The sequence below is a fragment of the Nelumbo lutea genome, chromosome 2 (assembly GCF_056320005.1).
Source record: "Nelumbo lutea isolate HS-2025 chromosome 2, American lotus-T2T, whole genome shotgun sequence".
Taxonomy (NCBI): domain Eukaryota; kingdom Viridiplantae; phylum Streptophyta; class Magnoliopsida; order Proteales; family Nelumbonaceae; genus Nelumbo; species Nelumbo lutea.
Genome location: NC_142685.1, coordinates 52,168,046 through 52,185,736, shown reverse-complemented (window position 1 = coordinate 52,185,736; position 17,691 = coordinate 52,168,046). Strand labels below are relative to the sequence as shown.

Below are 17,691 nucleotides of genomic sequence, written 5' to 3'. Positions count from 1 at the left end.
ATTTTTACTAGGTATATTTTAAAGGTATAAGATTTTATGTTATTGGAATTATTAATTTATTAAGTATGAATTTAATAAATAGAACTTAATGATGAGAAGAAATAAAAATGACTTAAATATATGATTCAATGAACATGAATGCAAGTTAATAACTTAAATGTTGGATTTAATGAGAGGGGATTGAATGCATTGAATATCTTTAAATTACCTATTTTCAACTCATTTAATATGAAGAACCAATTACCCTATTTGCCCTCATTTTTTATCATTAAATTTAAATATAGAGGGGTAAATGTTGTCCTTAGAAAATTCCAAAAATATTCTTGAGGCCATTCGTACTTTTTTTTTTTAAAGTAGTATATATATATAGGGGACATTGATTGTTGAGAACTTGAGATTCTTTTACCATTTAAAAATGCATGTCATTGATAAACCTTTAAAATGATTTGGTAAATTCCAGTCGTCATTATCTTTTATAGAAGGATCTACTAACAACAGTCATAACAAGAAAGAAAAAAATGTCCTAACATCGAGCTTTCTTAGACCAACAGTCTCTGATGTCTTAGAACTCAGAAGTAAGTGAAGTACTTAGAAAAAGAAAGAAAAGAAGAGAAACGGCGAAAAAAGGAGAATGCAACCAAGGTTTTTAAAACCGAATATGACAATGAACCGGTCAGGGGTTTAGTTCCCAGGTCAAATGGTCTAGTCGTTCTTACCGAATGGATGACCCATTCTAACAAAAAATATTTAGAAAAAAAAAATAAAAAACAGCCAAATCGTTTGATGGTTTAAATGGTTTGACCACCTGGATCAATGGCTTATTGACCAAATTAATGGTTTTTGGCGAAATAACGGCTCTGGGGTAAAACGGAATATGTCACCTTTTTTCACCATTCTATTCTCTGCTTATATAGCAGTAGTAGAGACCGGATCTGCTCCTCACATAGTGCGCCTCACACCAACCTCACACACACACATCCTACCATGCATTGGGAATATCTCCCGTACTTATAAGTTATTATTCACGGGAGATGTTCCAAATGCACGATGGATGTGCTTGAGAGGCGCCCATGTGTGAGGAGCAGATCCCGACCCTTTTTTGTTAATTTTAATTAAGCTCTGCTGCTAGCAGATTTGTGGGTTATAGATCATTTATTCTTTTTTACTTTAAAGTTAATACTGAAAAGCAAAAGGAGAAAAGAAAATGAAAAAAGACTTCTAAGTTAGCACTATCTCTCACCTTGTTCAATGCTTTCTTTCTTTTTCGGTGTACACCGAATATTAAATCAAAGATAGAATTATAAGAAAAGAAGAGAAAGAAGTATTTTTTTCCCCTAGTTTTCGGTGCCATGCACCATTACCCCTTTTTTTTTCATGCTGTTGCAGAATTTAATTCTATGTAGACCTGGCAAAAAGTTGACCCAACCCGTGAACCCGACCCAATTCAACCCGTAAAAACAGGGTTAGGGTCTCATATATTAGCTACCCGAATGTGAAAATGACGACTTGACCCGACTCAAAAAATTGGGTTGGGTTGGGTCATGAGTCAACCCGTGACCCGATTGTCAAGTCTAATTGAGATTATTTATGCATTGTTAGAAGTTTCCACTCTTTAATTTTTTTCTATTTAGTCTTTACTTTTTATTGTTTACTCTTTAAATTGTTAAATGTTTAAGTTTTTTATTTTATATTTGGAATTTTAAGGTTAATTCTTTTAATTTTTCTTTATTTTTTTATATTTCAATTATTTTTTGGAATGACTCGAATTGACCCATGGGTCAACCCTAACCCGAACATTTAGGGTTAGGGTCTAGCATTTGATAATCCAACCCAAAATTCAACCCGATCCGAAATCAACCCAAAGTACCTTGACCCAACCTGAACCCGACCCACCCAACCCAATTGCTAGGTCTAATTCTACGTAAACGCTATATATTTATATAAAAAATTATAAAAATAAATATTTATAAATAAATAAATAAATAACATATATATGTATTATATATATATTTATAAATATATAATATATCGAATCGGATATTCTCAGATTGGAAAGGTGTGATCCGAATCCGATCCAATTTCTGATCATATCTATTATTCTATTTGATCCAAAAATTCAAACAAGGATGATCCGAATTCAACCAAATAGAATCCGATGTTGGATCGAATTGAATAATGATCCGATCCATTTACACCCCTAGCAAAGACTGATCATCGAGATTTCATTATATATATAGATTTGTATGGGGTGGGGGTACACGTACAGCTTGTGATGGGCTAGGGCATCAGATTTAACCCACACTAACTATTGGACCATTCAGGTTCACTGATTCACTCTCAACACCACAGCTCTTAAGTCTCCATATAACTTGGCTTAAACTTTTCTTTTGAAGCTTGGCTTAAAATGTTTTTTTTTGTGCATGTTTTAAAACCTGTCACAGACTAAAATTAATGAATGTCCAAAATCAAAACTCAAAACTTGTTCTCTAGAGCACAAATTTATGGACCTTAGAAAGTAATACGAATATCATTAAAACAAATAAAATAAATAGAGCTTACCAAATAATTAATCATATAGGGTAGAAAGATAATAGAGAAAAATAATTATAAGATTTTCAGTAATGGTGCCTGCAGATGTGCCCTCTTTGATTAAAGAAATACTATCAATTCCAATAGCTAGCTATGCTAGTTTTATTAGGGAATATTATAATGGATTAAGATTAGGTAGTTAACACGTAATAGACAAGGTAGTTAATTAATAAAAAAAAGAAAAATCCTCTACGTCTGACTTTGTGTCTCACCAGGAAATTTCCAAGCAGCAGAAACTTTCTATTGATATTGATCCAACGGGGTCAGCAAAGAGAAGAAATTTTCCTTGATGTTTCACCTAAATTTCAGGCCCCTTAAACTTCATTGACAAGAAGAATTCTCAAATATGCCTTCCTTGAAAAATCCAACGAATTAAACCAGAAATTGTTGTGTTACCAAGTCATGATGACACAACACTTACTGAACAAGCTTGTATAAATATATTATAGAAATACAGAGTTGTAGAGAAGCTGTTACAGAAGGAAGATGAAAGCCTATGCTATTGCACTGATTGCTTGCGCCTCTGCAATTGGCGCCGTTCTACTAATTTACGTATTAACTTGCCTTCGCGGCAGTGGTCGTAAGAGGAGACAAACAAACCGCCCTCAGGTAGCCAGCACGGTAGGCTCTACGCCTTCGTCGAGTTACTATGTTTCCCGTGATGTTGAACGAGGCGGAGGTACCGGCGGCAATGGCGCTAAAGACGGTGGCATGGTCTTTTTGGTGGGTGCAGGCGCCGCTTTAGACATCACGGGCGGTGGTAATGACGGTGGCACAGGTGGCGATGGGGATGGTAATAATGGTGGCACAGGTGGCGATGGTGGTGGTGGTTGTTGCGGAGGCTGTGGTGGTGGGTGCGGGGGTGGCTGCTGATAACCCATTTCGAGCAAGGATAAAAATATCAATACGAGTGTGATATGAGCGAAATTTCATATATATTCTTTTTACTTTTATAAGGATTATGGGAATAGGATCTCTATAAATACAAATACGCCTGATACTTTGATCCCCGTGCAAATGTCATTTGAAGATAAAATAAAATAGGGTGGTGTCAACAAAGGAAAGCCATGTTCTTTGATTCTCTTCACCATCTCCTCTCAACTCTTGTCCTTTGAAATAAACTCTGTGCCTCTACTATAAAGAAAATTCTCCGCGATGTTTCATGTTAGCTTTATCCTGTGAAGGTATAACTTTTTGTTATTAATTATTATCTTTTATAGATACTCTATGTTACTAATTAAAATACATTTATAAGGAAATAAAATTGCAGCAACTGATGAATAATCCACGTAGCAGTTTTCAAATATATACCAACTCGCAGGAGAAAAGAACAAAAATCAGAAATTCCGTAGATGCAAGGAGGAAGATGGCGAAAGCTATGGGATAGTCGGTGCAGGTATTCACTTCGGATCTCCTATTCACAAGGGAGTCTACATTTCCTACTCACGACAAGTTATAGGGTTGCTCCCGAACCGTGAGCCTTTTTTGTGAATTGAACTGGTAGTATTGGTTTTTGAAAAACCGGTAACCAGAATCGAATTGAAACCAATCGGTTAATTGGTTGATTGGTTTGATTAACTCGTGGTTTGGTTTGTTAAATTTTCAGTTTTTTTTTGACTTTATAATATTTATTATAAAAAATATATATAAATATATAATAAAAAATTATAAATATATACAAAATATTATATTTTAAATAATAAGTAATATATAATATATTATAAATATATTTATATATAATATGTATTTATTAATTTATAATATATAAAATATATATAATATACATAAATATATAGAAAATATATAAAAAAACATGTATACTAGTCGGTTTGGTTAACCATCAGTTTTTTAAATTGGTTAACTGAAATCGAACCAATCGATTCAATTAACCAATTTTTCTGTTTGGTTTAGTCAGTTTTTTCGATCGGTTCGTTTTTTCGAATTTTTTTGCTCACCCCTAACGACAACTCTACTCTCACCTACTCATAACATGATAGCCACACATGAGAAATATTTCATTCTCTTACATATTATAGCCACACGCTAAGAGTATTTCTTGTATCTACATATTATTCATAGAGATATTTCCAATGTACAGTTGTAATATTGTGTGGGTAGATACGGACATGATTGTAGGAGATCGAAATTGAGAGTTATTGGGCCTATTGGCATCAAGGTTATCATCATAATCTTGGAATTGTTGGATCTTTTCTGTGAGAAAAAAAAAACCAATAGTGGTGGCGGTGGTTGTGGTAGCAGTTGCGGAAGCTGATACTTTTTTTTTTTTTTTTTTCTTATTTTGTGTTGGTTTGGGAGGGATTTCATGCAACGACTTCTGGTGTTGCAAGGTAGGCCTCACATATAAAGCCTTGAAGCTGTGTTTGGTGAATGATAAGGGGTGACCTAATGAATAGAAGACACGTGGATGCGACCTTCCAGCCAGGCTATGACTTGATACTTCTCGCCACCTCAGTAGACTGGGCCACTTTGGGCACCTTAGTCACCTCGGACAGAACCAAAGTCAGGGGATCTCGGTAGCTGCATGCACCGAGGTGGAACACGGTGGATTCTAGAAGCTCGCTAGTTGTTCCCAAGCCTTTTGGGATCATACCGCGTAATTGTAGGACTTATCCTCATCTTGCCCGAATCGGATGGAAGCGATAAGCCTTATCAGCTAGCATGTTGGACACCATCTGAAACAGAACGGACTCCTACCACTTGCTTCAAAGATCCCAGAGAGGCTCCTTTGGGCTCACAACAGTTCAACTATATAAGGACTTTGAATCCCCTAGCACAAGGTACGCACGATTACTTGCTCACTAGCTCTCTTATACTTATGCTTTCAGCTCGAAACCAAGATCACATTACTAACTTAAGCATAAGAGCGACCTCGCTGAGTTAGCCTCCTCGGGTTCTCTGATTCATTTCCTTCCAGTTCGACCCAGTTCACTACGCGACCAGCCTCCAGGTAATCTTCTAGCTAGGAGCTTTCAGATCGCACGCCATCAATTGGCGCCGTCTGTAGGAACTGTATGAAAAGCTAAAATTCTTTACCTTCCAATTATTTCGTACTAAATAACTTCTTCAAGCAATACTGGAAAGAGTGCCGAGGTGACTATCTCTGGGGGGACAAGATCAAAACACAACCAACCTGGAGTTCCCTTCGGTCTACATCAGCCAGTTCATTATCCCCCTCATGACTTCGAGGATTTCTCCTCAATAGACTTATTATGGTACACAACAGCTAAACGTCTTGCTACCTCAATGAGCCCCACTTTCTCCATGTCGGAGCCTTCTATGGTCCCCCTGGAGTCGGGCGTCAGCAGTTCGATGAACTAGTCCGGAGTGTTCGAACCATACAGCTATAGATGAATCAAATGCACCAATTCCAACAACTTCAACAATACTATTTCTACTAGCAGTAATTCCCACTGTTGCAACACTAGCATCAGCACTAGAACCCGAACCTGAATAGGAATCCGAACCAGCAGCATAATTTGTGCACTGGTGACCCCCCTGGGGTGTGGGAAATCCCCAGGTTCCAATTCCTCATCGGAACCAGCCTCCACCTCGAGACAGGACTGAGGGTCGGCATACACCTCCCCCCCTCAAGGGAGTAAAAATCAGAACGATCGGCTTGAGGTCAACTACCGGACATGGACTGATTAGTAGTAGCATTCGCAGAGAGAGAACCACGAGCCCCAAGTAAGTGATCAACAACAACTCAGGGCTAGAGGCGTGGGCTCACGTTGAGTCCCCTCCAAGCCCCACAACATCCATCAGCAAGTTTAGGACTGCGAAGAAGTGGGAAGCCGAAACCCTCTCCCACCTCGCGACAACTTTTGGGAACGTGAGCGGATGAAGATTGAAGTCCAAGACAACACGGAGGTGAACAACACCAACGTGGAAGCAACAAGGAAGCGATGTCTTCGCAAGTCACGTTGACACTTCGCTAGAAATAGCCCAACACCTAGGAATAGTCAACCATTGCAGTATAGCAGAGTGTGGGAGGAAGTGAGCTTCGTAGCTACATAGCCAGATCCAGTTAGAGATCCTTGCAGCCTCAAGACCAAAGGACTTCAAGGTCCCAACTTTGGAGACCTACGATGGGAAGTACGACCCTAGTGATCATGTCGATGCATTCCAGTCTCAGATGCTCCTTGCCGGGGCAGACGAGGCGAGCATGTGCGTCGCCTTTTCTACTACTTTCAGAGGGGTAGCTAGAACGTGGTATAGGAGTTTAGCGCCCGGCTCAATTACTAGTTGGGCCTAGTTTGCCGATCGCTTCAATTCCCACTTCATCACTTGTAAGAAGTAACCGAAGTCCCAAGCGAGCATTCTGAACGTGGTACAGAGGGAGAATGGGACCATCCAAAGTTTTATTGCATGCTTCAACGCCGAATGCTTATAGATACCGGACCTTGAACTAGCTATTCAGTGACAAAGGGAGTCAAGAACAAAGAGTTTGCATGGCACCTCGGTGTTTATCTGTCGAAGACCATCGAGAAGTTTCTCTCCGATGCTGAAAACTTAGAATGAGGAGGCGCTTAACCCCAACATAGAGGTACTGTAAGGAGAAAAGAGGAAAAGGGAAGATGAAGAAGCTAGCTGTAGTAAGCATCAGCGAAAGAAGCGTAAATCACCAAGGAGAAGTAGGTCTCCAAGAAAGAAGAGTAAGTCTCCATCTAGGGGTTCTAGATCAGGTCGGTGATCCAGGACCCCACCTGTTGAAAGGGCATCCTACACCCCCTCAATACAAAGCGAGGAGGAATCCTGATTGCGGTGAAGGATTCCTCCTTTGTCAAGTGGCCACCTAGGTTGCAAGGAGATCCGGTGACCAGGAACCCGAACTGAGAATTGCTGAAACCACCGCAATGAGATTGAAGAGCTTCTTCGTTGTAGGTACATGAAGAAGTACATCTTGCGAAGGCAGAGAATTAGCAGAACATCAAGCCAACCAAAGAAGGGAAGCTTCGAAGTCAAATAGGCGAAATGACCAGCCACCTTGGTAGCAGCACCGCCTGAGGACAACTGATCCGTGGGGTGATCAACATGATCACCGGCGGGTCTATTGTTGCGGGGTGTACCATTGCAGCAGAAAAGACCTTGGTTCAGGAGCTCGAACATGAAGTAGAAAATCCACCGAAAAGACCTCGGATAAAAGAACCTATCTACTTCACGGAGGGTGACGCTCACGGGATATAGTATCCGCATGATGATGCCCTCGTTGTCAAACTAGTCATTAATGACTTTGAGGTAAAGCGGATATTGGTGGACTCAAGTAGTTTAGCGGATATCTTTTTTCTGGAAGCTTTCAAAAAACTACAACTACAATAAAGTGATATGCAGCTAATAAACTCGCCTCTAGTAGGGTTCAACGGTGAAGTAATCAGGCCCCTTGGACGCATCACAATGCCAATTGCAGCGGGAATGTGGCCCAACTTAGTGCGCTTCAAGCACACCTTCCTCATGGTCACGACTCTGTCCCCCCTACAACGCGATTTTAGGTCGACCCATTCTGTATGCCCTTCGCGTAGTCGTGTCCACCTACTATTTGGCAATGAAATTCCCAATAGACTACGGAGTAGGGGTTATACGAGGTGACCTACTGGAATCGCGTAAGTGCTATGTGGCCGCACTGAATGGCAAGGTGATATTGGTAGACGATGTTGAACTAGAGCCTCCACCCGAGCATAGAGAGGAGCGAGCTGCCTCGGTGGAAGAAACCACCCATATTCGAGTATCTGAAGATGATCTAGCGAAGACCCTCTAGATCGCACACCATCAATAAAAAACCCAAAAAATAAAAAAAAATATATAATCGAGCTGACAAACTTTTCATGAAGCTAATTTTGATAACTTCTCTAAAGCAGTTCAATCAATATAGCTCAATCAACGCTGAGGCCCTCCCAAATGGGCCCTAAATTTGTGCCTTGTAGAGAGTTGTTGGATCTTATTGGGTTAGAAATGATAGGCCCAATTATATAATTGGTTTGACTTTGGGTCTGCCTTTGGTTTGAACCAAGTCTGCACATGTAATATGTTTTTATAGGGGTGCATCTTGGGTGAATTGTGATTAGCTGAATGTGATGGATGTTCAGTGCGCCATTGAACCAATGATAATGTACAACACCAGTAATAAATTCAAGGGCCCCACTATGAAAGGTGCAGATATTATGTATTTTATTTCTGGCGTGAAACATTATCATTGGTTTCACAACTTGTAGAACAACCATAGCGTTTAGCTAATCTTTGCTCATCTTGGGTTGGGTTGGATTGAGAATTTGTTAAATTTTCAATGGCCCCCAACCCTAATCCAAGCATGATGTAGTTGGGCTATGTCCATAAGTTTTGATGGCTTAGTTTGGAAAGAGTACAAATACAAATGCCTACTAAATAATACAAAATACAAGGCATTGCACTCTACATATATGTATTTATACTCCTTCCAAATTGAGCCTATGGGAACATTCTAAAAGCCTCCTTCAGGTTTAAACTTCCATATGTTTAGAAACAGAGAAATTAAAGTTACCAAAATGCCCTCATCACCATGAAAATATTATCATAATACATAGTTTAAAATTTCAACTTTATCCTTTAATACTATGCTTTGCTTCCAACTTTCAAAAGGGTAATAATTCTTTCCATTCTTGTAAGAGGGATTAAGTTAAAGAAGCTGAATAAATTCTTTTTTGGGATATTTTAGTAAATGTACATTTGAATGAAATTGGTCAAGAGTAAATTTAGTATTTACAAATTTAATGCATTGCTGAAGATTTTGCACCTTTACGGTGACTAGTAAAAGTGCACGCATATTGTACATGGCAGTGTATAAATTATTGTTCAACTCAAAGACCCAACTTCAAATGTTCTTATAGTTTCTACCAAAGTTTTCAACATGTGGTTGAACCATAGAGTTGGATTTATTGGTTTGTCAATTGGACACATTTTTTTATTATGTTTTGACCTAAACCAATTTATTGCAAAAAAAAAAAAGCATCGAATTGGTCAAGAACCAAATGAGGTCATTACCGGTAGAACCACTAACATTTAACCAGGAAAATGGGTTATGGTTAATACATTAATTTGTTTTTTTTTTGTATTTTAGCTATTTCTAATTTTACTAACAATAATTTTCATTTTTTCAAATATATTTTTGTTTAATATGAAGAATATATAATATTAATACATGTTCAAAATTTTTCATAAAATTTATAAAAAATTTTACATTTTTATTTTTTATTATTTATTCCTTAGTTATGGTCATAGATTGACCCATTTGACCTAGAAGATTAAATTGGTTTTGTTTTCAGACTAGTTTTAAATTTTGCATTTAATTTATATCACTAATAAAATAATTATTATTCATCATACTTATTTTTTATTTATATGATTAATATATAATATTATAGATTTGCCCAAAATTGTTTCGTATTTTATGTATTATTCTATTTTAAAAATTTTATTTTTAATTGTACATCATGAGTTAACCCATTTGATCTGAAAGGTTGAACCACTAATCTGCCCCCTAGATAGGAAAAGTGTTTCATTTCCCATCGGTTTTAAGTTCTATATTCTATGTCCATCATTAATAAAATTATGTCTATTTTATCATACTTATTTTTTTAATATGACAAATATATAATAATAGAAATGTGTCCAAGTTTTTCAAAATTTCTTTTCTATAATTTTATATTTCTAAATTTTATTATTTATTTATGACATCATAGAATTGTCCATTTGACCCAAATGGTTGAACTACTTACTCACCACCTAGATGGAAAAATATGATTTCATTTCTAGTTTTTTTTTTTTTAATATAAAATTTCATTATATTAATAACTATTGTGTATTGATTTATTGGTGGAATTTAATGATGAAAAGCAAAAGAATAAATGTTGTATTGAGAGAGAGAGAGAGAGAGAGAGAGAGAGAGAGAGAGAGAGAATGTGATTTATTTAATGACTTAAATGTGAAACTTGATGAGAGGTAATAATTGAATGCACTTAATAGTATTATTTTAATTGCATTTTCTACTTAAATCTTGTATTCCATTTCCATCATCAAGAAAAGTAATTCTTATTTTCATATTTAATATTATGAATATATAACATTAGCACTGTATCAAAATGCTTTATACAAATTTTATATTTTTCTTTGAGATTATATATATATATATATTTTAATATTTATTACTTAGTTATGACATCATAGATTGACCCACTTTACATGGAAGATTAGATCATTGACCTACCATCTAGATATGGAAATGGTTTCATTTTTAGGCTAGTTTTAAAATTTGCATTTAATTTATATCACTAATAAAATATTTATTATTCATCATATTTATTTTTTGTTTATATGATTAAAATATATATTATATATGTAGGGGTGAGCATTCGGTTTATTCAGTTAAAATGAAACCAAATAAGTTGAAAATTTTTAAAACCAAATTGAAACCGAATAATAAAAAAAACCAAAATTTTCAAATTGGCTTTTAGTTTTTTTGATTAAAATCATTTTTTAATAATGTATATACTATATTATATACATTATAACATATAATATATAATATATATTATGAAAGCAAATTTCATTATATTATATATTAATATATAAATAATATTATATATTATATATTATATATTGCATATGATCCAATTTATTTAGTTAACCAAATTTCTAATTCTAAAAACCAAATTAACCAAAACCCTATAAACAAACCAAAATATTCAGTTCGGTTTTAACCAAATTATGCTCACTCCTATAATAAATGTGCCTAATATTTTTTTTGTATTTTTTGTATTATTCTATTTTAAAATTTTTATTTTTAATTATATGTCATGAGTTAACCCATTTGACCTGAAAGGTTGAACTAGTAACTCACCCCCTAGAGAGGAAAATTGTTTCATTTCCTACCAGCTTTAAGTTGTATATTCAGTGTCAATCATTCGTATAATTATGTCTATCCTATTGTACTTATTTTTTTAATATGACAAATATATAATAATATAATTGTGTCCATTTTTTTTTCAAAATTTCTATATTTTGTATATTTTGTATTTTTAAAATTTTATTATTTATTGATGACATCATGAAATTATCCATTTGACCCAAATGGTTGAATTACTTACCCACCACCTATATGGAAAAATATGATTTCATTTCTAGGTTTATTTTAAAAATATCAATTTTCATTGTATTAATAATTATTGTGTATAGATATATTAGTTGAATTTAATAGTGAGAAACAAAAGTATTAACGTTGGATTCAATGAGAGAGGATGTGATTTATTTAATGACTTAAATGTGAGACTTAATGAGAAGTAATTGAATGTATTTTATTGTATTATTTTAATTACATTTTATGCCCTTGCAATAGAGGTGAACCAAATTTAAGAGAAGGGGTATTTTAGTAAAAAAAATCCAGAATCCAATATCTTATTCACACTTTTATAGGTAATATAAATATATAGATAAGGGCATTTTGGTAATCTACAGGGAAAGTTTTTGTTAGGGTCAAAACAATAAAAAGGTTTATAAGATAAACATTGCTAAAATACGTAGGGGATGTTTTTATAATTTTCCCTTTATTATTGATTTGAGATTGAATCGGGTCCATCCTGGTTGACAGCTTCACATACATTTTAGGAATACCCTAGGAAGTAGGGGTGTTTTTGAAAAACCGTGAAACTAGAAAACTGAGCCAAATCCGGTAATTTAATTCGAAAATCCAATTAACTGAAGTGCTGAACCAACCTGGATGCCTCTTGAGAGACATTTATAATATATAAATATAAAAAGCAAAAATGCAAAAAAGCAAAAAAATAAAGCAAACCGTTGAACTGGTCAACAGATCAATTGGTCCGGTTGATTTTTTCTTCAATTTCGGTTTGAAATTTTTAAAAACCAATAGATTTGGTTTGGTTATTCCTACATAAAAAATTAAATAATTAAGAAAATTAGTGCCACCAAACCAAACACTCACTAGAGCACTCTGGATCTCCTACTCACATTCTTACCCTTAAGAGTTAAAGACTCTACGATGTCGTATATTGGGAACATTTCTGGCATGAATGAGAAGAGAGAGATTAGAGATATTCACAATATGCACAATATGCACCTGATGTGTCCTGTGGGTAGCGATGTGGGAAGAGCTTATGGGTAAGAGATCCACGCTTTTACTAAAGCCATTGCTTTCTATATTATTCCTAGCCTCCTAGCGAGTCCACATACGCCCCACAATGCCCAACAACACATCTCCACCTATTGGGAACATCTCCCCATGATGATGTCTCATTATCTTCCATACTTGTCATTGGAAGATGTTTGGGATACAAGGTGAGGATGTGCTGTGGGAAATTGTGGGATGTCCCCTTGTGGGGTGTAGATGTGAACTCCCTCCTAGCCAACTTTTGAGAGTGTTTAAAAATAAGTGCTTAAACCCAAAATTAAGCTTATTTTTAAGTGTTTATTGAATAAGTTTATTACTTTCTTGCTTGTCTTGGCCTATATCATTTTGAAAATACCTATATTCAAGGTTCAAAATATCATTCTGTATTAGCCAGTATCGGCCGATATGTATCATATTGTGACCTTCTCAATACACCCCTATAGGGGGTGTTTTGGGTCAGACCATGGTTTAGAGGGTATGTATGTATGTATGTATGCATGTGTGTGCGTGTGCACGCGCGCATGCTGATATAAGCCAACCCCTTTGAACTTTGCCTATATTACCTACCTCTATTTGAAGCAAGTGATTTTTCAAATGAAAATAAAGCCATTATTTTCCTGGCAATACCCTCTTTTTTTGAATAACTTGCTGAAACCTCTTCTGAAGTTTCTGGCACTGGCTGAAACCTCCCTTGAAGTTTAATAATTGTAATCACATCTCCTTATCTTTCTGGTAAAGTTGCAAGTAGACCCCTATGGTATAATTTTCTAAAAAGGTCATTGAAAAGTTCAAAAATACCCATACAATTACTATTGAGGCTGGTTTTTATTGCAAAATAGAAAAAAAAAAGAAAAACTTTATGAACAACAAAAACAAAAAGAATTTAAAATTGTACCTTTATCTTTGAGTAATTGATACGAAGGGCAAATTTAAAAAAAAAATCAATTTCAGAAAAGAGATTGAAAAGATTTGAGATATTAATTTATGTGAAAAGAATACTTAGAAAACAAACATTTTTGTTAGAAGTAAATGCATGGTTATTTTTTTTGGACATTTTTATATCTCTTTTTAGAATATTCCAAGGGAGGAAATCTGCTTACAATTAGGTCAAAACGTTTAGGGGAGGTAATTGAAATTACCAAACTTCAGGGGTGGTTTTAACAATAACCAAAAACGTAAGGGGAGAGGTTTCAGCAATTTACCTTTTTTTTTTTTTTTAATTTTCCTTTGCGATTGAACGTTCAAGAAAGGGATGAATCATGTGAGCCGTGCAAAAACATCAAAGATGAAACAACGAAGAATTCGGCTAATATTTCGATTAACGGCAAGACAAATGGATACGGGATAAGAAACCGTCAAAAACATGGGCCATTATTTTCCGAAATCAAAGCCGGAAAACTCCTTCTAAGTGAAAAAAAGCCGGAAAACTCATCATCAAAAACGTTTCTAAAATAGAGAAGAGTTGTCTGTCCAGTACCACACAGTTACATTTATAATCTAAATCTACAAACTCTTTTTATTCTTTTTTGAAATTCTAGTTCAGTACTACAGTTACACACAAGTCACAGTCAGTGCTGTATTGTAGTTTCTGTGTACGGATTTTTCTTTCAGGTGCAAAACATTGATTCATCTTTTTTTTCATATAGAGGTAAATGGCTTTTTTTATAAGAGCAGTAAAGTGTTTAATTTGATTGTTGGAGGGAGGTGAGGAAGATAACATTTGTTTTCTATTTTCAGATTGTGTTTGATTGTTAATTTGATTGTTGGAGGGAGGTGAGGAAGATAACATTTGTTTTCTATTTTCAGATTGTGTTTGATTGTGATTTTTTTTTTGTTCTTAATCTTGTTCACAGAAAGATGGAAAGAGAAGAAAAGTCTGAGTTTGGACCTCGGTATTTTGAGTTAAATACGGGGGCAAAGATGCCATCCGTCGGATTGGGAACGTGGAAAGCTCCTCCGGGTGTCGTCGGAGACGCAGTGATCACAGCAGTCAAGGTTCTTACGACGCCATTAATCTGTAATTTTTATTGTTTTTCTTTTCGTTTTCAGGCAGCTAAAAGTAAATCAGAAGACGAAAATAAAATAAAAAAAAATCTTCATTATTGTTACCGTGCAGGCTGGCTATAGGCATATCGACTGTGCTTATGTGTATGATAACGAAAAGGAGGTAAGATTTACTTTATAATTCCTTGTAAAGGGAAATCGCCCAATTGAAGAATATCAAGTGTGAATGATTTAATTTGTAGAAATATGCGGCAAAGATGTGGTAGAAATATTATCGACACAAATGTATTTTCCATGTTTTTGGTGTCTAATCAATCAGGAACATTCGGTCCATTCCAAAATTGATCGATCTCCTGTGAAAATTAATTTCATCTATTTCGTAACTACAATCTCAACTTTTCTACCTACTGGATGTGATGCAGGTTGGCATGGCTCTGAAGGAGTTATTTTCTACGGGTGTGGTGAAGCGTAGTGAGATGTGGATCACATCCAAGTTATGGTAAATACATGTAATTTTTTTTCTATCCATTTTGATTGATTCTTATTTGATCGTTGGTTTGGTGATTTCTACAAACAATTGAGCCACACAAAATTACTGATCTTTTGATGTTTGATTATTTTCTTACCTGTATTAGATTTACATAATGTATGTACAGGTGTAGTGACCATGCGCCTGAGGACGTTTCCCAGGCACTGAGCAGGAGCTTAGAAGATCTCCAGCTTGACTATGTTGACCTTTATCTTGTATGTCTCTCCATTTCAACTTTGGGAAGTTTGAGATTAATCGCATTGTCTCTGGAACTATTCTATTTTTCTTGTTTCTGGTTATCTGGGAATGTTTTTGGTCACAACCTCAGCCCATGTACCAAAATTTCAGTGAAGGGGTTAAACTAAAAAAGAAGGAAAGCATACTAACAAACTGAGGCAAACAGTTGCAGGGTGTAAGATTTGATCTCTTGGAGCATGACACTGTTTTTGTTACAGATACATTGGCCGTTTCGGACCAAGCCGGGATCTCGTGGGTTTGACCCAGAAGTCATGGCTCCTCTGTGCCTTACAGAGACGTGGACCGCAATGGAGGGATTGTTTGCATCAGGGCAAGCAAGAGCAATCGGGGTGAGCAATTTCTCTACAAAGAAGCTGGAGGACCTGATAAAATATGCAAAGGTGCCGCCTGCTGTGAACCAGGTTGAATGTCACCCTGTCTGGCAGCAACCTGCACTGCACAACTTGTGCAAATCAACCGGTGTTCATCTCTCGGTAAATTTCTGACTGGTTAATTTGGAGTTGGACAGATTGCTGAAACAAGCATGTAGAGGATATGGGTCTGTTTGCAATTGCATGAAACAAATTGTGGATGAAATTGTATTTGCAGGCATATTCTCCTTTGGGATCCCCAGGATCATGGATCAAAGGAGAGATTCTGAAGGACCCAACACTGATTGAGATTGCTGAGAAGCTAAACAAATCACCTGCACAAGTGGCTCTACGTTGGGGTATTCAGAGTGGTCACAGTGTGCTTCCAAAGAGCGTAAATGAGTCTAGAATCAAGGAGAATCTCAGTTTATTTGACTGGTGTATTCCTCCAGAGCTCTTCTCCAAATTCTCCAATATCCACCAAGTAAATAATGACTTTCTCCTTCCATATACGCATATGTGTACGTGTAATTGTTACTAACGATTGCATGGTATTTGGGATATGTTGCAGCAAAGGCTCCTGCGAGGAGAGTTCGCCGTCCATGAAACCTGTAGTCCATACAAGAGTCTCCAGGAACTGTGGGATGGCGAAATATGAGATTAATCTTCCATATTTGCATTACAGAAAGAGATTCTGATGAAGGTTGTTGAATTGACTTCTGGTAACTTTCTTGCGTAAATTTCCTTGCTTCTGATCCCCTAGGAATTGAATCGCTAGGCAATGCTATTAGGCCAACACGCGGTACATGCGAGGAATTTCTGTGAAGCTCAGTCAATTATAGCAGTCAGCTAAGTTATGCCGAAGGATCAGACCCATCTTTGCTCTACGAAGTCCTCGCTCATTTTCTTAAAGAGAGCTTAGCTATGTAGCAAAAAACATGCTCATCAATGTGGTGGATTTTGAACCTCAGGCCAAACAAGCCATGAGACGAAGTAAACTTGTGTATCTTTCTTCACAATTAAATACATATTTCTCTTTTTTACTTAAAAATTCCAGCTCTTTATCGGACGGTTAGCATTGTCTGTTTGGTATTTTACCGGTGGTCCATTCAAGGAATGGTTTAACACTAAAACGGTCTGGATCCATATATATATGTTCCATATCTGTACGGCAACCAACAGCACTAAGTAGCATGCCGACCTCCTGTGGAAATGAACTCGTTTCCTAGTATTAGCTGGTTCTAATTGCCGCCATTTGTACCAAGTAGAAAGCCACTGCAGGCAAAATCAATTTTCTAGCTCAACAAAATTTGTCCCCCTGTGTTGGGCTGAGAGTTTTGAGTTTGAGGTCCACAGGCTGGCACAAGATGGCACGAAGCATTGACCAGCACAGCCCTCGGCCCACATATGATAATAAATCATCTTTATTTTTGGGCCACGCCCGCCCAGGTGTGCTAGTTTTGGTTGCCCAACGACAATTTCTTTACTGAAAAATTATTTTAAACGAATTCGAGATGTTAGAGGTCAATTATTATCTGATTTGGGCAACTTTTGAATCCTAATATCAATAAAAACTTTTTTTTTTGTTAAATATGTCAAATAAAAGTAAAAATACTGTTCATCCTCTTTCTCCATTCACAATTCACATAATTCACATAGACACACACTCATTTACCACTTCAATAGCCGAAAAAACAGATCGTGTTGGTTACATTGGACCATCATGGGATGCGAAACTTGTCATCCTATGCTCTAACCCTTTGAAGACTTTCATGTGAGAGAGGTGA

General features: G+C 36.2%; 1 protein-coding gene across 3 annotated transcripts; it reads left to right on the top strand.

The window, feature by feature from the left end:
- The first annotated feature begins 14,241 nt into the window (after nt 1-14,241).
- LOC148870663 (NADPH-dependent aldo-keto reductase, chloroplastic-like) lies at nt 14,242-16,955 on the top strand. Of its 3 annotated transcripts, XM_088971938.1 has the most exons (9): nt 14,286-14,411; nt 14,501-14,536; nt 14,617-14,758; nt 14,880-14,930; nt 15,190-15,266; nt 15,424-15,511; nt 15,752-16,027; nt 16,143-16,388; nt 16,476-16,955. In XM_088971938.1, exons 3-9 carry the CDS (start codon nt 14,621-14,623, stop codon nt 16,560-16,562), a joined length of 963 nt encoding a protein of 320 aa, XP_088828064.1. In that variant the 5' UTR covers nt 14,286-14,411; nt 14,501-14,536; nt 14,617-14,620; the 3' UTR covers nt 16,563-16,955. The 3 variants fall into 3 exon arrangements, with proteins under 3 accessions (XP_088828063.1, XP_088828065.1, XP_088828064.1); XM_088971937.1 differs by lacking the exon at nt 14,501-14,536 and having other exon boundaries at nt 14,242-14,411; XM_088971939.1 differs by lacking the exon at nt 14,501-14,536 and having other exon boundaries at nt 14,268-14,374.
- The last annotated feature ends 736 nt before the right edge of the window (nt 16,956-17,691 follow it).

Bases quoted from the DNA above. Each gene is read 5' to 3' on its own strand.
- LOC148870663 (XM_088971937.1), top strand. From the start codon at position 14,621: ATGGAAAGAGAAGAAAAGTCTGAGTTTGGACCTCGGTATTTTGAGTTA. The intron at 15,512-15,751 runs GTATGTCTCTCC...TTTTTGTTACAG, and splicing joins ACTATGTTGACCTTTATCTT to ATACATTGGCCGTTTCGGAC. The intron at 16,389-16,475 runs GTAAATAATGAC...GATATGTTGCAG, and splicing joins AATTCTCCAATATCCACCAA to CAAAGGCTCCTGCGAGGAGA.